The 20,695-nt window shown below is 54.2% G+C and overlaps 2 protein-coding genes across 7 annotated transcripts; one reads left to right on the top strand and one right to left on the bottom strand.

Annotated features, from left to right (window-relative positions):
• Window positions 1–78: 78 nt before the first annotated feature.
• On the top strand, window positions 79–13,264 carry CPSF4 (cleavage and polyadenylation specific factor 4). Of its 6 annotated transcripts, none has more exons than XM_010992187.3 (8): window positions 79–345; window positions 2,831–2,881; window positions 4,602–4,754; window positions 6,913–7,008; window positions 7,409–7,502; window positions 8,524–8,596; window positions 10,107–10,277; window positions 12,986–13,264. In XM_010992187.3, the coding sequence occupies exons 1-8, from the start codon at window positions 243–245 to the stop codon at window positions 13,052–13,054; spliced, it is 810 nt and encodes a 269-aa protein (XP_010990489.1). In that variant the 5' UTR covers window positions 79–242; the 3' UTR covers window positions 13,055–13,264. The 6 variants fall into 6 exon arrangements, with proteins under 6 accessions (XP_010990489.1, XP_031288365.1, XP_010990488.1 ...); XM_010992186.3 differs by having other exon boundaries at window positions 80–345; window positions 10,185–10,277; XM_010992185.3 differs by having other exon boundaries at window positions 80–345; window positions 10,182–10,277.
• Window positions 13,265–14,668: 1,404 nt separating this feature from the next.
• On the bottom strand, window positions 14,669–20,106 carry ATP5MF (ATP synthase membrane subunit f). Its single transcript, XM_010992183.3, has 4 exons — window positions 19,995–20,106; window positions 16,243–16,350; window positions 15,525–15,641; window positions 14,669–14,803 (listed from the first exon to the last, which is right to left on the bottom strand). The coding sequence occupies exons 1-4, from the start codon at window positions 20,005–20,007 to the stop codon at window positions 14,775–14,777; spliced, it is 267 nt and encodes an 88-aa protein (XP_010990485.1). The 5' UTR covers window positions 20,008–20,106; the 3' UTR covers window positions 14,669–14,774.
• Window positions 20,107–20,695: the final 589 nt, after the last annotated feature.

Genomic DNA, 20,695 nt, shown 5'->3' with positions numbered 1-20,695 from the left:
GGGCCTAGCGGAGCGGCCCGTACTCTGCGTTCGATTGGCCCAGTCTGGGAAGGGGAAAGGGTCGGCGCGGGCTGTGGGCGCTCCCGGCATCCCTCGGGCGGCGGCGGCGGCGGCGGCAGCAGCCAGGCGAGGCGAGGCGACGTGGGGGAGGACCGTGTGCGGCCGGGCCGGCGGCGGGTAGAGGTGTGAGGGCGGCAAGGGACCTGAACGGGAGCCGGGCCGGTGTGGCCGCCGCCGCCGCCATGCAGGAAATCATCGCCAGCGTGGACCACATCAAGTTCGACTTGGAGATCGCGGTGGAGCAGCAGCTCGGGGCGCAGCCGCTGCCCTTCCCCGGCATGGACAGTGAGCGCGGGGTCGGGGCAGGCGGGGAGGGGCGCGACCGACTCGGCCCCGGAACCTCCCTCCTCTAATTCCGGGACGCCCTCCTTCTCGGCTCGAGAGTTTCTCCCCCTCGGTCCCGGGGATCCTTGGATTCTCCCTTCTTCTTCCCTTACTTGGACTAAGGAGCCCGTCTACCCCGATCTTCGATCCCCGGGGGCTATTCTAAAGCAGTCTTCAGAAGGGCAGGACCACTTCCCGCAGTTCAAATAATTCTTGAGTGAAGGCGGGTATCCTGGATTGGAAATCCTGTCCCCACTCGCACGCACTCCCCAACTACAAGAAAGTACTAAGATATCCCCTTTCCCCACCCTGCAGCCCCCAACTTGGAGCACCCTCTTCATGCTTTCATCAAAGCTGGGCCGTTGAAGGAGTCTTGCTGAGGGAAGGATCCACCTCCTCTTCGTAGTAGACCCCTTGTGAGACTCTGAAGTTCCAGTTTCCTCCTAGGACTCGCATTCCTGGGAGCCCATCCCTCACTGTTTCTCTGGACTCCACCTCTGGGTCATTCCTCGCACCCAGGCAGCTGCCTGAGTTCCCTTCACTCTCCCCCTTGCCATGGTGGCTCCCTGGCCTCCCCCACCATTCAACTCAGATGGGACGTCTAGCACATTAAAAGAAACCAGCAGTTTTCTGCTCCCCTTTCCAGACACACTTGAAATCTAATGCTATAGCAGGAGAGCTCAGTGGGCTCTTAGAGGTCATTGAGCTCAAGCATCGGCCCGGGTTGGGGAAGGGACTTGCTGAAGACTGCTCAGTTCGTGGTGAAGCTAGGGTTCTTTCCCTTTCTATCTGCAGTTCCCTGTGCCTCTCCCCATATGTGCCAGAGGACCTGGGCCACAGTCCCGTATTCTCCCACCTGTCCCTGGGCTGGTAGAGTCTCCCTGCAGCCTCATTCCCCTCAAGCGGCCACAGTTCTCATGCATACGTGACCTCTGTTTTGTCCCTCTCATGCTAACACTTCTTTGTGCAATAATGCTTATACCCAGGAGACATAATTCTAACAACTTTTCTTTATATACACACAAGCAGTGTCTCCACTGTACACGACTTATAAGCAGCTGCTTAAGTGCAGATCCACTCTCGCATACATGGCCTTTTCTTATGTTGATGGCACTAGCTTGAGGCCATGGAACCTTCCCTGCAGGGCAGCTCTTTCCTTCCTGCCCCTCTCCAGCCTGGGACCACAGATACTTGAGCCTGTGAGGGCAGGTACACCATTGAGGGGCCCACAAACGTGTTCTTAGAGGGGGGTCCAGGACATAACCCCAGCCCGGGGCATCAGACTTGGTAAGCACCCTTAGCACTCACTGCCTGCCCTCGATCGCTCAGTGTGTTGGAGCTCAGCGAGGGCACAGACCTTCCTCCTGGGTCCCTGCACTTTATTCCTGTCTTAATTTGGAGAAGAAATTGAGAAGAACCGTCAGTTCTGCCCTGAAGTCATACTCCTTCATCCTGTCTGCTGAAGACCCAGTCTCCAGGACTGTGGAGACTCCACAGGACTCCAGGACTGTGGACTTTGGCTTTTAAGGAATCAAACAGTCTTCACCTCAAAAGAATGAAGGCCCAGAAATACTCTTAAATGCTACATTTTGAAATACAAACGAGTGACACCCCTGTGACATCCACTTCTGTAACCTTAAATCTACCCTAGCGAAACCTGCCTGCTTCCAAGAAGCCAACAAATCTCTTGCAAGTTAGCAAGGAGAGGCATGTGAGTGGGCTTCAGAGATGCTGCTGGTGGGTTTGAGCAACTCTAAACTGCCTGCTAATGGAGAAGACAGTTGATGAAGACGCGGACGGTTTATGCTGGTGGCTGTGGCAGCTGGATTCTTGGGCTCAGTGGACGTCCCTGGACCTCACTGCCCCTGCGCTCAGCCTTTCTCTTTCCTGTTCCGCTCACCTGAACCAGCTGCACCTGTGGACACGGAAGACCGAGCTCCTTTAATTGCCGTGTGTTGGTGGTGCAGGTTGAGAGCAGTCCTGCTCCTGTGTCTTCATTATGCTCTTCCCTCCAGACTGGCGTCCCCAGGGCACCTCAGAGTCGTCCCCCTCCCAATTCAATTGTTTGTGCTTCCTGTGAGATCATTCCCTCCCTCTGCCTCGGGTTAAAATGCCTCTGAACTAGCCCTCTGGAAGGTCTGAGCGGGGGTAATTAATTTCTGTGATCTTGGGCTCCTTTTTTGCTTCCCCCACCCACTCCTAACTCCTTGAAAGCATCTTGCTTAGAGGAAGCTCTCAGAAAGCCCCGAGTGATGACTGGTCTCAGCATATACGTCTCATTTACAGGAACAACTGAAATAAGAGCTTTTTGCTTGCTTGGTTGGGCTGTACTTTTTTCCCCCTGCACTTTCTGTCCTGTACTTTGAACCCTCCATAGGTTAAAGTCCAGATGTCACCAGTAGCAATCGCACCCCGCTTCGTTTGACACCTCTCCTTCTCTCTGCAGAGTCGGGGGCTGCTGTCTGTGAGTTCTTTTTGAAGGCTGCCTGTGGCAAAGGTAAGAGAGTCCTGGCTCCCCGACATTCCCTGTGAGGTGCGTTTCACCCCCCACTCCCCAGCAGGCTCTCAGGCTCTCGGATCCCTGGCCTGTCCTGCCTTCGGCAGACTAAGTGTCCCGAGATGAAACTGGGCTGTGGATAGGCTAGGAATGTGATGGGGTGTTCTGCCCAGAACCTGAAACACAGGCCTGAAGCTGGCTGTCAGTCTGCCTTCTTGCCTTCACATTCTTGGAGGCCACGAGCTGACCTGTGACATGGATAGAGGCCCCCAGCACTGAACAGGTGTTCAGGAACTTTCTCAAGGCCACAGAGTTAGTGATTGGCTGAGCCTGGTGTCTCAGCCCAGGCCTTTCTGAGTCTACAGTCTACACAAGCTCACATCCTATGCGTCCTCTCATCAAAAACACTCCGTGATTGTGTGTCTCGTGGAGTTCTTGTTCGTACTAACCGGGTCCCAACAGAGGCGGCGTGAGCCAGACTCACTGATTGAGAAGCCAGATTGCTGGGTGGGACCTCACGTACCATGGATGGATCTGGGTATTTTTCTTCCCGTGGCCACATGTCTGTGGAAACTAAATTTTAATCCAAAGCTTGAATAGAGAGCACAGAATTTGAGCCAGGGGATGGGTGATTTGGGCAAGTTGTGGTTCTGTAACCCAAGTCCTTTACCCGGCCAGGTAGAGCAGCCAGGTTGACCTCAGGCTTTCTGTTCGGAACTTTATTGCCCTGCTGGGCTCCTGGTCTCATTCCTGTCTTTGCTCAGTAATTCTGTCTTCCTGACTCACCACCTTCTGTTAGCATAGCCATCCTTAACACAGGGCAGTACGAGTATCTCTGTTTAACTAATATCATAGCCACTTGCGGCATGTGGCTGTTAGGGTTTAATTAAGATGAAATAAAATGGGAAGTTCTTTAGTCACATTAGTCGTGTTTTGGTTGACAGCCACGTGTGGCTAGTGGCTGCCGTGCTGGACCACGTGGATCCAGAGCGTCCCCACCCCCGCAGCAAGCTCTGTCAGGCAGGGCTGGTCTAGATCTCTTCTAGTCACATCTCACTGTGGTCGGGCCTTCCCACTAGTCCCACCAGGGCACCAGTTAGAAACAGGACTTTCCCAGGGTACGGCTCTGTCCTGTTTGGGTGATTGATCGCTCAGGTCTTCGTGCAGAAGGCGGACCTCCCCTGGTCTGTATACAATGCATTTCTTCAATCCTGAAATTGATTTTCTTCAGTCTTGGAGTCTGAGTGGGTGCTTTTAGCTAGAGATGGAGCCTGCCTGGAGTCCAAGCTTCTGCTGGTGGTCCTGTTTACCTTCCGTCTTTTGAGGCTGTGTCTTCCAAACACCAGGCTTTCTTTTACTGCCCCTGCAAATTTTGCCATGTCTTTATCACTGGAACTATTCTTTGATTAAGAAAAACACCACCCCTGCCCCTGCCACTGCCCTTAGGGCTTGTTAAGTTTCCATCTTACAGAATTATCTGTGAAGTCATGATTTGGTGTTTTAGTTAGATTTTTCCAAGACACTTTAAAATGAAATCGATAACTGCCAAAACTTGAAACGTGTGCTCATGAAGGGCCTGTGATCACACTGCCTTCTGCCAGGGCAGCCTCCACCTGCCGGGACATGCTGCTTTCAGGTGCTTGGGGGAGGTGTGGGGTGAAGGGGCCTCTGCTCCCCCAGGCCCAGAGCCCCCGCTTAGGGCCACCTCTCTCCCTGGCAGGGGGCATGTGCCCGTTCCGCCACATCAGCGGCGAGAAGACCGTTGTGTGCAAACACTGGCTGCGGGGGCTGTGCAAGAAGGGGGACCAGTGCGAGTTCCTGCACGAGTACGACATGACCAAGATGCCCGAGTGCTACTTCTACTCCAAGTTTGGTGAGATGGCCGGCCGGGTCCCCGCCCCCCAGACCCCCAGACCCCGGGCCGGGCGCCCGGGAGGATGCACCGGGAATGAGAGCCCGGAGGGCTCAGCGGTGGCCCCGGTTCCTCTGCTGGCCCTTCAGTCACGGGGAGTGGGGGCTGCTCTCGGTGATCCCCGTGTCTGTAGTGCTGTTTTCCAAGCACTTATAGGTGCTTCAGGAACTGGAGACTGATCGGGGCTCGGGGTAGGTGCGTGAGCAGCACAGCCAGCTGGAGGCCTCGATTCCGCCGGTGGGTGTGCTCCCCTGAATCAGCTGCTGCTTCCCGAGTGGCCCCCCAGGCCTGAGTAGTCGATTCCTTCTCCCTGGGAGTATGATCCTGGGTAGTAATTTATCCATCCTAAATAACCCAGAATAACAGGTGCAGGGGGCTGTCTTCTGATGGCAAAGAGTCCTCTTCACCCCAAAACTGAAATGTAGGCTTTATCTCTGCTTAGAGGACACGTGGAGAAGCCGGGGCCGGCCGGGGTGGTGGGCTGGCCCAGGGCTCTGTGGGGCTGAGGTGCTGCCCCCTGATGGAGCTAGGATCCCCCGGCTCTCTGCCCTGGGGGAGGTTGCCCAGGAAGAAGTCCTGCTAGCCAGGGTGATGGTGGGCTATGTCCCGGGTGGGGCCGGCAGGAGGCGGGGAGCCTGCTGTACTGTGTTGGGCTGAGGAGCGCAGCTCGCATTCAAAGTGCTATTGTCAGAGGAGATGCTAATTATTTCAGCAGCCCTAACAGGTTTGGCCTGCTGACTTATTAATGATAGCTGTGGCTTTTTTGGTCGAGGCAGCATAAGTTGAAAAGTCAAAGGTGGATAGAAAATAGGAACTAGGCTTCCCAGGTCCCCATCCTCTCCCTCCCGCCCGTGGCAGCAGGGGGACCAGTGGTGGAAGGGCCGCAGCTTCTCCTTGGGAGCCGGCTCCCATCTGTCCCCAAAGGCAGGAGCCAGCCCTCCAGGGCAGATTCCCAAGGGCATCTCTGCAGGCTGGCCTGGGTTCCCTCCTTCCCTGCTGATGGCCCTGGAGCAGCCCCCCAGGCCTCAGGGACAATCCACTGCCCGCACTTGCCCGCAGAGCCTGTCCTGGTGCAGACGCACTGTTTGCAGCTCCCATCACCTAGGCCACAGGGAGGCACTGGGAGGACAGTGGTAAAGAGGACAGACACCGTCCTTGCCCCGAGGCGCTTTTGCTTGAGGGGCCCAGGGAGAGAGGCAGCTAGAACAGCAGTGAGACAAAGCAGAGGTATTCAGGATGAGGGCTCTGAAGGAGACAGACGGCAGTGGGGTCACTTGAGGAACTCTCCTTGAGGCAGAGTGGTCAGGGAAGGCCTTTCTGAGGAGGTGAGGCCTGGGATCTGAAGGCTAAGATAGGGCGGTCCTGGCAGAGGACAGAGGACTTGGAATTTGTAGCTGGGAGGCCAGTGGCTGGAGAGGGGGCTGGGCTAGACCACAGATGGACTTGCAGGTCTCTCGAGGAGTTTGCTCTGAACAGTAGCCATGGGACTGGCTTTTCATGTGTAAATGGACTGGAGGTGGCTCAGCCACCCAGGTTGGCAGTGCCTGTACTTGGGTGAAAGATGCTGGTGGCAGCTGGGCCAGCTGCTCCTGAGAGGAGCTGTCATAAAGGCTTTCTCACGTTCTGCTGCAGGGACCCAGCCTGGAGTTCCCAAACCTTCCCCACTTTTGCCCTAGAAGGTCGACTCCTCAGACCTCTGCCCTGCCCCGGCCAGGAGACACGAAGCGCCCAGCATCAGCAGAGCCAGAGGAGAGCGGTGGCTTCCTGCTGGTCTCCTTCCTGCTGGCTTGTGTATCTGGGCCCCCCCGCCCCACATCGCCCAGGACACCTCCTTTGGGTAAGGGGTGGAGTCATGAGTTACTTGAGTGTGTTTCCACCTCTGTGTCATTGACCCTCAAGGCAGCATGGACACCTGTGAGGGAAGGACCGTCACAGCCCACGTACAGGTCAGGAAACTGAGGCTCTGAGACACTCTGCCCTGGGTCTCGGGGCTGCCAGGCCAGCACTGGACACCAGAACCAGCTGGCCCTCTTTGCTGCACAGCGGGGCCTTGGGAGAAGTGGAGATGGGTCTGGGCCCAGCTGTCCCAGGTGGACGCGTGTCTTGCTTCCCCCTGCAGGGGAGTGCAGCAACAAGGAGTGTCCCTTCCTGCACATTGACCCCGAGTCCAAGATCAAGGACTGTCCTTGGTACGACCGTGGCTTCTGCAAGCATGGTAGGTGTCGCGGTGGCTGGCCCGCCTGGCCGGAGGCCAGTCCTCTCTTCCCCCGCCCGCATGACCCTCTGCCTGTCCCTCCTGTCCCTGCAAAACCTGGGGTTAGGCATTTAGCGGCTCGTGAGGCTTTTTCACACCCTCAGCTCCCCGAGTCTCCCCGGGCTCCCTCGTGGACTGCATTCTCACCTGTGTTTTTGATAAGGAAGGTGGTATTTGAGAGGTAGTGTGCCCTGCCTGCTGTCTCCTCTGAATAAGAGCCAGAGCCAGCACTTGAAGCCCTGCTCTTAGTCTCCGCACCCCAGGCAGCTGTGTGGGCAGGGCTCTGACTGGCAGAGGGGCATGAGGGCAGGTGTCCACCGAAGAAGGGATGACAGTCTGACCCTGACGCTTGGCTCCACAGGCCCCCTGTGCAGGCACCGGCACACGCGGAGAGTCATCTGTGTGAATTACCTCGTGGGCTTCTGCCCGGAGGGGCCCTCGTGTAAATTTATGCAGTGAGTAGCCAGCCCCTGCCCAGGCCCTGCTGCTCCCTGTGTCTCTCCTGGGTCCGCCTGGGCTCTGGTTCCTGGGTAGTGTCATCACAGAGGTCTGGGGCAGGGGTGGGTGGGACGTGGGGAGGGACCAGCGCTGCTTCCTGAGCCCAGAGGTGGCTGCGCCCAAACCAGTGCTTAAGCTTTGTTGGGTCACAGGCATCTTAGACGCAGATGAAAGCTGTGGGCCCCATGATCCAGAAACACGCACATACGACCTTGCTGATCATTTAGGGACCTCAGGTCAAGAACCTGTGCCCTAAAGGAAGGGAACTTGGGGTTACTCTGGTTCATGGAACTCTCATACGTGAAAGAAGGTCCCAATTTCATACATGGGAACGCTGAGGCTCAGAGCTCAGCCACTGGCCAGGGTCATGAGGACGCAGGTCTTTGGCCTCTAAATCCAGAACCTCCTTGCCCAGCGTTCCTCTCCTGGGCCTCAGTGCACATCTGTCACTTTGGGTGGTTGTGGGGTGGCACTGGGACCGTAGTGACCTCCCTGTGCTGCCTCCGTCCACACTGCTGGCACCTACGCAGAAGCAGTGTTGCTGCCACGTGGTGGGCAGTGGCTGGTGCTGCTGGCTTGGTCCCACTCCATAGGTGGCAGCCCAGGGGACTACAAGTGGCCCGGTGATCCCTCCTAGCGGGACAGGGGCTGGAGGGGTGTTGGTGTGTCCCCCAGGGATTCTGTTGTCGGACCCTGAGGGGAGGGTGTGTGTAGGGAGGGCCTTCTGTGTACGAAGTGCCTCTGGAGAGGCTCTGAAGGTACCGCCTGTGTTTCCCTCCTTTCTCCAGGGGTGCAGGGGTGGAGCTGGGCGCCAGCACCCAGCCCACCTCCAGGTGGTTTGTGTTGCTCTGTGCTTGGCTAGAGGCTGGCTGTGATTTTCCTGGGGCCAGAACTTGAGAATCCCACCTGGCCTCTCATCTCTCTCACCTCGTCTTCTCCTTCTCTTGTTCCTATCCCCTCCTGCTGCCTGGTGACCAGCCCTCGATTTGAACTGCCGATGGGAACCACCGAGCAGCCCCCACTGCCACAGCAGACGCAGCCACCCGCAAAGGTACTGTGACTCGGCCCTGCGGTGCCGCTGGCCCTGGCTGCGCCCTTGCAGCAACAAACACAGTGCCTGCCTCAGTGCAGGGCTTGCCGTAGACTGGGCTGGAGCCCTGGCGACTGTGGGAGAGGAGGGCAGGGAGGAGGCGGGAGAGGAGGGGGGTCACCCTGGTTCCAGCAGGAAATCCAGGCAGCAGATCAGTTTGCACCTTTCTCTGGAGGTGGAGGGCTGTCTGCTGGGGCCGGAGGCCCGCTGGGCTTCTCCCTTCCTGCCGGGTGAGTGCGGGTGAGTGCCGAGACGGCTCAGCGCCAGCCCCGGGAGCCGGACTGGAGGGCGGCGTGGGCGCCACGTGTCTGCTGCTCTTGCTTCTGGTTCAGACCCTTCCCTCTATGAGTGGGACTCACGTGAGAGGCCCCAGCTGGGCAGGAGCAGACTTGAGGCTGACTGGTTCTCTGGCTGGGCCGTTACTGCTCGGTGGAGAGGCTCCCGGCTGCAGGGAGGGGTGCTGGGAAGAGAGGGCTGAAGGACCAGCCGGCTCTGGTCTCCTAGGTGAGGGGCTGCCACCACCTAGTGGTGGGCTGGTCCCCTCAAGCATGGGGAGAGGGACTGCCACAGACAAATGGGGATCTGCCGCAGTGCCCCCAAAACCAAGGGCACCTGGGGTTTGGTTATAGGATGGGGGTTTGGGGGCCCAGAGGAAGGCTGGCCGGGTGTCCTAGGCAGGGTCTCAACAGGCTGAGTAAATTGCCCTGCGATCTTAAGTCTGCACCTCTCACCTGGTTGGACTCAGCCCGTTGCTGAAGCCCTGCCTGGCCCTCCTCCGTGCAGGCGGCTGCACTCACTGCACTGACCCCCCACGCCCCCGCCAGGAGGGTGTGGGGTAAATCAGACACAACTCCTTGTTGGCAGAGCTGGGCATGGCTGCGTGCGGGCACAGCCACCACAACGGGGGCTCCAGCTCAGGGCTCCTACATTTATGGGGCCAGAGGCAGGAACCCACTCGGTAGGGAGATGGCCTTGCTGTCCAGGCCCCACTCTAGGAGCCCCATCCCCCTCGCTCACGTGACTCCCTAGCGGAGGGCCCCTCAGCCCCTAGACCACAGGTCAGCCTGTCAGCCTCCAACTGTTTTTCTGTGACTTGCTCGCCGTGTAGGCTGCTAAACACCTGGCTGAACCAAGCGTTCATCCTGACCTGAAGCTAGAACCTCACAAACAAAAGTAAGGCCTGCTCATGCCCTCGCCCTGCCACCCCAGAGACCGCCTCGTCTCTTTGGTGTTTTGTTTTCAACTTTTATTTTTCGTTTTTGTGTGTCTGCATGGTGTTTTTCGGGCAGTGGCTCCTGCCATCATCGCCAGATGTTTCTCTGCCGCCCGCTCTCCCGAGCAGGGCCACTGCGGAAGCCCTTCTTCCTGCTGGTCATGCGGGAGAAGTCCCGCCCTCTTTTTTTCCGTCCCCATTGGTAGTCCGCGTGCACGCGTTTTCCGCAGTAAAACCGTGTTGTGTAACTCTTTCCAGCAAAGTAACAATCCGCCATTACAAAGGTCGTCCTCCTTGATCCAGTTAACGAGTCAGAACTCTTCTCCCAATCAGCAGAGAGCCCCGCAGGTCATCGGGGTCATGCAGAGTCAAAACAGCAGCGCAGGCAACCGGGGACCCCGGCCGCTGGAGCAGGTCACCTGTTACAAGGTGAGTCCCGGGGCTGGAGGGCAGGGCGGGGTCTTCACAGTCAGCAGCCATTCCCTCACTCCCCAGAGAGTTAGCTAACTTTGATGAATGAAAACGTCTTAAGGCCCGGAACAAAGTGGGTGCACGAATCCAAGGAACAGAGAGAGTCCTGAAGCCTCTGGGTGTTCTCAGATCCCACGTGACACACCCAAGGGGAAGGGACAAAGCTTTAGGCCTACTTGGGGAGGAACTGGATTAGAACCCCCCTCCCACCACTCCCTCCCCCCAAAAAACAGGATGCTCTGGGAAAGGGTAAAATTTTAAAAACCTACTAGAAAACTTGTCTGTTTCATTCTTGGCTCTGGATGGAAAGTGGGGAGAAAAGCCCCTTCAGAGCTTGTGGCCACAGGCAGGCCCTTCCTTGGGTTTGGGCCTATGTCCACGCCCTTGGTGAGGGCTGAAGAGCTACAGAGTTTTCCAGCCTGAAACAGCTCCGGATGGGTGAGCCTGGGTGCCTGGCTTTGAGAAATTTAGTCTCAACCCAGGTCACACAGAATTTCCACAACTAGAGTTCTGAAGAATGAGTTCACAGTTGAAAGTCACGAAACAGAAAAGGTAACGAGTACCACCAAGTGAGTAATGATAGAACGAGACTCGCGAAGAGTTCAGATTTGGGGATCACAAGACAAAGTACAAAATTAGCATGTGCTTTTGTAAAAACCTTTTATTAGATGACATAGCATTGTTTAGGGTACAGGTGAGTGTTGTACCTTATTCCTAACCTTTCCTAAAAGAGCCACTTTCCTCAGCTCTTCGGTCCTCGTGTGTTTTGTATTCAGTACCCTCCTTTAACACTGCAAAACTCCTGAAGGGGACCCCGCTCAGAGAAGTCTCTTCTAAGCTTTTATTCACATAAGCACAAGGACAGTACATATTTTAATATATGTAGGGCCCGAGTACATACATTCTATCATCTTTTTTCTTTATAACATGTTCTAGATCTATGTCAATATATGGAAATCTAATGTATTTGAGGGACCGCATAATTTTACCAATTCTGTTAGTAAACAGTTATTTATAGTCTTTGCTGCTAAAAGCAGTGCTGAATCTGACATTTGTGAGCTCCCGTCTGGTGTCTGGAGCAGCCATGCCTACGAGGAGACACGCCAAGTCAAAAAAGCATATGCCTATATTGTTCCTAGAGCTTGCCTTTAAGAAAGGCTGAGCCACTGGCCACCTGTCGGCCATCAGACCCTCCAAGTGAGCACCTGCTCGGCTGAGAAACCCGACTGCTGTGCTCCTTGCCGGGAGGGGTCTGGTTCCGAGGGAGGGGAAGGCAGGTGCCCAGACGCCGAAGGTAAAAGTGCACATGCACTTACGGAGGGCCTCAGAGGTTTCTGAGCCTGAGCCCTAACAGGTGAGGAGAGTTAGAAAGGGGGCCGTGAACGAAGGTGAAGGGAGGTGGCAGGCAGGCAGATGGCTTCCCACCAGGCAGTTCTCAAGAACAGTGAGAAAACTCGGGTGTCCTGAGTCAGCTGAGCTGTCTTCTTGCCCTCCCCACCCGGGACTCCAGCAGGGCCTCTGTCAAGCAAGCTCTCCGGAGTCCTGGAACCTCAGACGGGTGGGGGTGGGGCTGGGGGGACGAATCTAACAGCCTCTTCCTACCACGGGGACATCACAATTAATATTAAGGACACTTTGTGGGAATCCTGGATTCCCCAGGATCAGCTGTGGAGGCCAATGGACAAGCCAAGTGCCGTATGCAGGGTCACCAAGTCCCTCCCCCTGGTTATCACACCTGCCAAAGCAGCTCCCCTGGCCACTCGTCCACGAGTCACACCTGTAGATCAGACAGACTGGACAACACAGGGACTGTGGGGTTGGGGAACAGAGGAGGCAGGAGTTCCGGGCGGTGACCAAGTAGAGCCCCAAGTCCCAGGCCGAGGAAGCAGGGACTGGGAGGGCGCAGCGTGGCTGCCCCCACCACCTGTCTCCCTCCCCTTGTCCAGTGCTCAAGGCTGCCCTCTCCTTCCTTGTAATTCCCTTCTGCTCTTTGAGGAGTAACAAGAACAAATGGGGAGAAGCTAAGGAAGGGCCTGGAAAACCAGCCGGGACAAGTTGGGGTCAGTGCTAGAGTTCTGAGAGCTGATTCCACCGGGTCTGCTCACCAAGTCTCATCAATGTCCCGTCTCTCTGGTCCTGTGACCAAAACCTATCCCCAGGGGTAGCTTAGGCCAGTACGCAGGAGCCAGGAGGGAAAACTGGGTGCAGCCCTCCTGTCCACGCAGTGAATCCCTCAGTGGGGGGAGGAGCCTGGTGGCTTCTCTCGCCTTGTTGCCTCCCGTCTCCAGGGAGTCGCAGATGGGTGCCTCAGAGGTAAGTGACTGGCCAGCGTGCAGCGGGGCGCTCTGGTGCCACGGCCCTCTCGTCCTGCCCCCCACAAGAGCCCTTCCGTGTCTGGCGTGGGCCCGCCCCTGCCCAGAGCAGCACCCACCCTGCCGTGTGCTTTCTGCCGCACGGTCTCCTCCATCTGCTGAGCTGCTGGCTGCAGTGTCTGCACCGCTGTACCTTCTAAAGCTCCTTTTCCCTCATGTTTGAATGAAAATCTGCCACTGGGAATTCCAGAGTCCCTGTCCCCAACCTGGTATTTGGTGGGTGCCACCTTAGTTGAAAATTGCATTTGAAACTTTTTTTTTTTTGTCTCCTCCTTCCCTTCTTGCTATTCCCAGTGTGGTGAAAAAGGACACTACGCCAACAGATGCACCAAAGGGCACTTGGCCTTTCTCAGTGGACAGTGACAGCAGCTGGAGCCAGCCCAGAGCAGCCCGAGCGGCCTGTTGTTGGGGACCACTCCGGGCTGTCCTTGGGAGTGTACATTTAACTGCTCAGTGCCAGTGCCGGGGCAGCTCTGGCTGGAGCTGGCGGGCGGGCGCGCTGGGTTTTATTCTGTGGGGCTATGTCTGTCAGTTTCCCTGTCATTTTGCTGTGACCTTTTTTTTAAAGGACATGTGCTCCAGTTTGGTCCCTCAAGTTGGCATCATGTTTGTGTAGGCATCGAGGCCTATCTGGGGCTCCCTGCACACCACTCTCTGGGGAGGGAGTTGGTGCGGAAGAGCCGTGCTCAGCAGCTCTGTATGGAAGATGGCCCTTCCCTTCAGGGCCTCATTCAACACCAGGGGGCCAGTGGATCATTTAAAGCTACGGCCAGGGTGTGCTTGCTTCTTCCCGTCCTGCTGAATCAGGCTGTGCCTATCTGTGTGATTTGAACGAGGCAGCCCTTCAGGGCAAGGTCAAGTGCACCAGGGCCCGCTCCCAGGTAGCGGCTGTTGAGAGGAAGGGCGTGGGGCTCTCCCGTGTGAAGGTCTTTTCCCTCTGGGCTTATTTTCTTGGGGCACCTGCTTGACAGTGTTTAAGGTCTATGTTAGGCCGGAGCTGCAGACACCTTTACACAGATGATGCAGTCCATCTGTGTACCTACCTCCTGCCCTATGGAGCATCTGTGCGGTCACTCGGACACCTCTGGTCTGGAGGAGGGGCCCCTGCCTCTGAGCCTGGAAATGTGAAACGCACCTGTGACCTGCTGGGCGAGTGGGCCTATTCAAGTTCAATTACAAAAACAATTTTTATGAAGTTGATTAATTAAAGCTTGTTTTTTAAGCTGTGTCTCGTCACTTTAGGGACTCTGTGCTGAGAAGATTCTTGCTACTGGCTGCAGTAGCTGCCTGGCACGAAGCTTTGACGTTGGTGCTCACTTTTGCCCTTTTGGTGAATCTCATGATGGGAAGTGATGCTGCCAAGGAAAGAGAGGCCTTTGTACCAGTAGCTGGTAAAGTTTGAAAGCCTGGCCTTTGGGATGACCACTTGGCAGGCATCTTTCATTTCAGATGTTAGATACTTGTTCATTCTAATTCAGATCTTCTAGGACATAATTAGCCACAGCACCTCACCATGTTACGCTCCACGCAGTATATGCTCACCACACGTCCCTTAATAAGAAACCAATTCTGACCTAATGTCACTTTTCTTAAGGCTTTTGTGAAGGGTAAGGAAGAAGTGCTGGATACAGGGGCAGTTGCGGGTGCTTATCAGGGCCTGTGCGTCCCCTTACTCCCCTTAATCATTCCACGGAGCTTCCTTCCCACACGTCCTGACTCCCTGGTACCCCAACACCCCCAGGGTGGTACAGAACGGTAGGGGATGGGAAGGCATTCTTAGGAACCCGGGGCTGCTCTATACTGTGACAGTGTCAGCTCACAAAAGGCCAAAAGCAAGGCATAGCACAGGAGGCCACTTCAGCACTGCAGACGGGAGGCTCTAGACCCAGGGCATCTAGACTGGGCAGAACCACCCCATCCCACCTTGTGCGGTGGGAGCTACCAGCGCGCAGGGGAACAGCTGAACCAGTGAGGCAGTCCAGGTACAGTCATCTTTTATTGGGTGGTGATTCTCTAGTAGGATGTGAAAGGATTCGGGGGTGCAGGGCAAAGGTCCTGGTCAGGAATGCAGAGTGCGCCTCCTTCAGTGGTACTTGCGCAGCCGCTCGTGTTCTGAAGTTAGAAAGCAAAATGGTAAGTTTCTTCAAAGGTGTGGTCAAAGCACAGGCTGACGGGGAGGGCGGCAGGCTAAGGTCACAGAAGCCATCCTGAGGTTTCCTTTCAGATGGCCCAGAACCTGCAGAATTGGGTGCTAATGTGCCACCTGGCCAGACTCTTCCTTCCTAGGAGGGACACCTACTCAGACAAACCATGCCCAAGACCCCGTCCTTCACGGCCAGCGTGCTTTGGGCACCACAGACTAGCAGAGGGCTGGATGCTGTCAGAAATGGCCCAGGCAACCCAATCGGTGGCCACTGCACACTGTTCCTGGCACTTCCCATCAGACTGACTCCTCTCCGGTCTCAGCACCAGGAACAACCATGCTTTTACGGAGCGCTGCACAGACTCCGGACTGTGGCACTCGACCTGTTTCCCTCCTCACACTGGCTGCTGGGAAGATACAGCCGGATTTCCCACCAACCTTTGAGAGAGCCTGCAGTATCCTACAGAATGCTGCCTAAGTATTACCCTCACCCCAGCTTCATCTTATTTTTCCTATCTTTCTCTATACCAATTTTCTCACTTAAAATAATATCTTATATACTGTATTTTGCTAAGTCCTTCCAATCCCTCAGCTGTCAGAATGGTGCACTTCTAACTAAATCTGACAGTGAACCAGCATCACCCTGCCATGGGAAACCCCACCACAGGCAGAGCAACCCCGGAGACTCACTGAGCTCCTTGTAACAGCGGCAGTAGTTGAAGAGCACGTAAGCTGCCAGCACCATGGAAAGCCCCGCGACGCTCCCCTTCTTCACGTTGACGTACTTGTTGTAATACCGGTAGTAACCTGCAAACAGGAGAGGAGGCCACGCTCTGCCCGTTCTAATGAGGAAAAAACTGAGGAAAGGCCTGAGGGCAGGAAGAAACAGTCCGCAAAAGGGAGCCACAGAGTGGCCAGAATTATAAAGACGAACACAGAAGGGGAGGGGCCCCCGAGGAGGCGGGCGACTTCACAGGCCCCCAAAGGATGATGACATGGGTTCCCCAGGACCAATCTGACTAGTGCACTTTAAAATGCATGGGCCTGAAGGACAGACCATTTCAAATATTCGTCTTGGAAGTTCTGCCTGGCAGGGGGTGAGCATGGTGGACTGATGTCCCCTATGCTTCATTTTCATCTTAAGTCTTACAACAGTTCTTTAAGATGGAAGGAGTGGTACTGATTCCAAGCAACAGAAAACATTGCCTTTTCTGAAATGCCTCAGAGCCCTCCTTTGACAGGACCAATCAAACAAGGAAATTCAAGGGCTAACAATCTCGCCATGTCCTTCTCTACGTAACTTACTGGTCTTAGACAAGGCTTTTACTGGCCAAAATAATTCAGGGCAAAAAGAGACCTGAAGGCCCAGAGACTTGCTTTTATTTACGCATGCCCTTAAGGCTCTGACCTCTTTGAAACGCTCCAGCAATGCCTCTAGGGGTGAAATCCCGCATCAGTATCCAGCTTGGCAGCTCCCCTAATTTGACATCCAGGAGCCTCTTCTCCTTCAGTGGTACTGAAAAGGCAGAGCAAGAAAACACACACTCAAAAATCCCCCAATAACACAAACACCTTTCGTATCACTTACCTCAACCATTCAAGAAAGGTGCATTTGATAACATCACTGAACAGAGGCTGCCCGCGACGCTACGGATAAACCTGGCACAGCAAATACACTGTTTTAAGCCAGAGCCTATGTACTGGCAGAACTGCTGCAGCATGAGTTTTATTAATGAACAGGACTGTGCATAACAGCTTGCTGGGAATAACTGTGAAAAGAGAACCAAGGGCCATGAGGAAGAAATAAGATGGAGGATAGATGTCTTATTTTATAAGCAGGGGTTGGGGAGACTAACTCAGAGAGGTTAGGCAAATCTTGGCCAAAGGCACATGGCATGCAGGCTGCGGAGGCAGGACCCGACCCTAGTCTGGCCCCCATGCTCCTGAAGCCAATCTGACTTCTACCTCAAGCATCCTACCTCAGACCACAGAAGTCAGATGACAGTAAAAACCACTCCAAAGACCCAATGGGCCCCTTCACTTTCTGATGAGGATCTGAGGACAGGAAGGGCTCCTGGTTGGGGCCATACTGTATTTATCTCTGGACTTAAGAGTAAAACAGGAAGGAGGCTAGGGAGGGGCTGGCCCTGTGAATGTCCAGAAGCTCATAAGGAGGAAGTGGTCTCCATTCCCTGTCCTCTTCCCAGAGATTAACTTTAAAAAGCTGCTTAGCAGGTGTCCTATTCAGAGCAAGAAATCAAGGACTACTGCCTCTTCTTAAAGATGACCAGTCACAGGAGGTGCCAGACTAAATTACTCCCAGGTTTCTTCTCCATTTGGGGGAATCTAAGGAAAAACTCAGGCTCCTTAAGGACCAGCCTCAAGAGTCCACTGTCCACTCACAGGTCTCCTGACTTCTCCCAACCCTTAACAAAGGCAAGGCTGTCAGGCTTAATGACAGCTTCTAATCTACTACAGGTTGCCTGAAGAACTAGACATTTGGCCTTGATGGACTAGACTGACTGCCTGTCAAGAGGCCGTAAGTGACAGGTGGAGACATACATGGCTTTAGGGTCATGGTTTAGGCTGCCCGTCCCAAACAAACTGGCCCAACCTTCCAACTAGACTTAGCCAAAAATATGGAGCTCCTACTGCGTGCCAGGCAGCATGCTGAGCACCGTGGATACAGCACTGACTGCAGATGAGAGCCTTGTTCTCAGAAGCCAGCATTCTATTGAAGACAACCATCTCATAGCCACTCATCTTCCCCGGCTCACACTTCAGCCAAACCCTTTTCTTTTTCTCACATATAGCAGGATTATTTTCACCTGAGGGCCTTTGTATCTGCAGTGCCCCTGGGTCATCAGGGCTACCTCAACTTAAATGTCATCTCCTAAAAGGCTTCCTTCCCTGCCTGCCCTGTCTCAAATGCCAGCACTTCCTTCCTGTATAACCTGAGCTCCACTTTCCTCGTCTGTGAAATGGCTTATTCCAAGGACTGAATGAGAATCTATGTAAAAGCACTTGGAACAGTGCTCAGAACTGTAAACTGTTAGTATTACTGTTGGAATCTCATTAAAGACTATACAAAACATTCAAGGAAAAAAGGGAGAGGGTCAAGAAAGAAATGGCATATAACCGAACTTTAGGACATTTTAAGCATATAGAGTTTCAGAAACTAATTGCATCCTTTATTCTTTTACAAACAGAAAACTGTAATTAGTTTGGTCATATTTTTGAAATGTGAGATAGTCAAATGAATTTCAGGATATGTTCCAAACCTTTACTGGAGTTTAGTGTCAATGATAACTGAGCTCAACACCAAACAATGTCATCTGAGAATGGTCTATACCTTTCTGTCACCTTGCCTGTGCTGTTTCGAGAAACGTTTAACACGTACACATCTTACGTCTCCATCTTGTCTTCACTTGGATTAGTAGGCTTTTCGTCCAAGAATTACAAACCCACATTTCTTCCTGAGTAAGGGCACAGTCAATCTTGCATGCAGTGAGAACAAACATGTCATTCTAAAAGCACCTGGCTTTAAATGAGGCAGCGCAGTGAGGAGTGGACTATGCAGGCGCAGATGCTGCCACCTGCTAATGCTGGGCAGTGAGCACAAAAACGTCCACTGTGTTATTCTATTTCCTTTGTATTTGAAACCTTCCATAATGAAAGGGTTGAAAATGCTTTTAAAAAAAGAACTATGCTGGGAGAAATGTGCAAAAGAAACAGCATTTTAAAAGTATTTTCGACTGGCATAAGGCTGGTGACTCAAAAAAAAAATCAAGTCACTGCTAGGCCAGGTGAAGCCATTTCTTCACATTTACACATACTACGAAAACATACTCACGTAGTCCACATTCTCATTATACATTCAGGTGCTGACATAGTGCCTTGACATATCATAGGAGGAAAAAGCCAAAAATTTAAATTTATTTTCCTACATATTTGTTTCTCTACTATGAAGACAAGACCATTTCCATAACCAAAACAAGAAATGTATAAGCACAGAAAAAAAAAATCATTAGCCTTAAGGAGAGCCAAGTACAGCACCATCACAAAACTCCAAGAGACCATCAGATTCATCAGAGATGTATCTACACTTATTCCAAGAACTTCTTGTTTTGCTGAAGACAAAGGCCTTGGTCCTTCGCAGCCATACTGGAACCCTCCCCCAACACTCCTCTGCAGTGGCTGGTTCACACCAGCAGAGTGTGGTGATGAACAGAACAGACTCTGGCATCAAGTATTCTGGGTCTAGTGCCACGGTGTAGCTGTGTGCCCTTGGGCAAGTTACTGCCCTCTCTGTGCCTCAGTTTCCCCCTTTGTAAAATAAGGGTAACTATAGTGCCCACCTTGGTACTTAGCTCTAGATACTATGTAAATAGGAATTATTATTATCTTTCTGCCTGTCTATGAGCTAACTGAAGGTCGAAGTTCCCCACACTCAGTTCCTGGTCATGGCAGAGTTTCAATGAAGGTTGAGAAAGGACCACAGGTTCTTGGGGGGGCACGTGACTGCTTGGCTTGATTTTATGACTTAAAGAAGCATACTGTCCACCTATATGGAGAGGCATGGAAATGCCAAGTGTCTTCTGGGTGCTAAATCCAGGTTTGTTTCCCAGCTCATCCCATTCATGAGCTGTGACCTTGAATGGGTCACTTCACCTCTCTAAGCCTATTCAACATACACAGGCGTCGAACCTTCCTGGTGTCAGGCACCGTCCTAGGCATCAGCTCCTCCTAGAACTTAATTTCAGCTTCGGCTTTGCGCGTAGGGTTCAGGTGCAAAGCGCCTGGGTCGCGGCAGGGATGAGAGCAGCTATTCCTCAGCGGGGAGAGAGAGTGGGGCCCGAGACAGCGCATTCCCAAGCCCAGAGGCGCGTCGCCGGGCTGCCGTCATCCTCCCCGCCGCAGATGTGGGCCGCGGGCCCTGGGCAGGCGGGAGGCGCGGCGGGGACATCGGAGAAGGGTCGGACGGCGCAGAACCCTGGGCAAAGGGTCCGGTGCACCTCAGTGAGGGAGAGGCGAAGGCCCTGAGCGAAGGGCAGGAGGCTCTGTCACTCGGCCCCTCGCCTCCCAGTGTGGCTCTGAGCACTGGACCCCGAACCCGACTCCTGCCTGCAACCTGGTGGCCTTAACCCTCCGGACACTCACCAATTGACGCCATCTTGGAGTCCTGGCTGTCCGCTTCTCGGGGCCGCGCGAGGACTGCTGGGTAGAGAGCATGCGCCCTGGGAGACCCAGGAGCAGAGGCTCACGGGAAGAAGGTCTTGACTGGTACGAGGCTGGGGCTGCAAGTGCGCCATGGGTTGAAGGGCGAAGGCCTTGGAGGGCAGAGCCCCGCGACCCCGCAGTTGGGAACCCAGAGGTTGCGGTGGTAGGGGTGAGGGTGATAAGGCTTAGCCTGGACTCCCAGTTCTGGGAGGAAGGAGGCTGGAAGGAACCAAAAAAAAAAAAAAAGGGAAGTGAGGGAAGCGCATCCTAGCTTTCTTACTCTGTCGCCTTAAATTTGTTGTGAAAGATGACAGGGGCATATTAAGACCTTTCCTCCCATCTGTGCTTGATGAGAGGTAAGCTCCGACTCTCAAGGAATCCCCAGTCACCAGGAAAAGCCAGCGTCCAGGCTTAGGCTCCTAACAGCTTTGATTGAAGAGTACCTATATGTGTCCAGGCTCTGGGACTGCACTCTAGGGACAGAAATAAGCAAGACCCTAGGGTTACACAGCTCTAGCCCTTCTTTTTGCCACTTCTTTTCCAGGCACAGTGATGCCTCACCACCATTTTGGGTTTTTTTTCTGTAAAGACCAGGATAAGCATTCCTAGTTAAACAATTCTGATTTGGGCAAGATGTTTCC

The sequence above is a fragment of the Camelus dromedarius genome, chromosome 24 (assembly GCF_036321535.1).
Source record: "Camelus dromedarius isolate mCamDro1 chromosome 24, mCamDro1.pat, whole genome shotgun sequence".
NCBI classification, from domain to species: Eukaryota; Metazoa; Chordata; class Mammalia; order Artiodactyla; family Camelidae; genus Camelus; species Camelus dromedarius.
The sequence above is the reverse complement of the archived record's forward strand: the minus strand, read 5'-3'. Positions and strand labels throughout refer to the sequence as shown.

Coding starts and splice junctions, on each gene's coding strand:
- CPSF4 (XM_031432503.2), top strand. CDS start 243: ATGCAGGAAATCATCGCCAGCGTGGACCACATCAAGTTCGACTTGGAG. Junction 7,009..7,408: donor CCGTGGCTTCTGCAAGCATG/GTAGGTGTCGCG, acceptor TTGGCTCCACAG/GCCCCCTGTGCAGGCACCGG. Junction 8,597..10,106: donor AGACGCAGCCACCCGCAAAG/GTACTGTGACTC, acceptor AACTCTTTCCAG/CAAAGTAACAATCCGCCATT.
- ATP5MF (XM_010992183.3), bottom strand. Junction 15,642..16,242: donor TGCTGGAGCGTTTCAAAGAG/GTCAGAGCCTTA, acceptor TCCTGTTTGCAG/GTTACTACCGGTATTACAAC. Junction 14,804..15,524: donor CCGCTGTTACAAGGAGCTCA/GTGAGTCTCCGG, acceptor TTCTAACTTCAG/AACACGAGCGGCTGCGCAAG.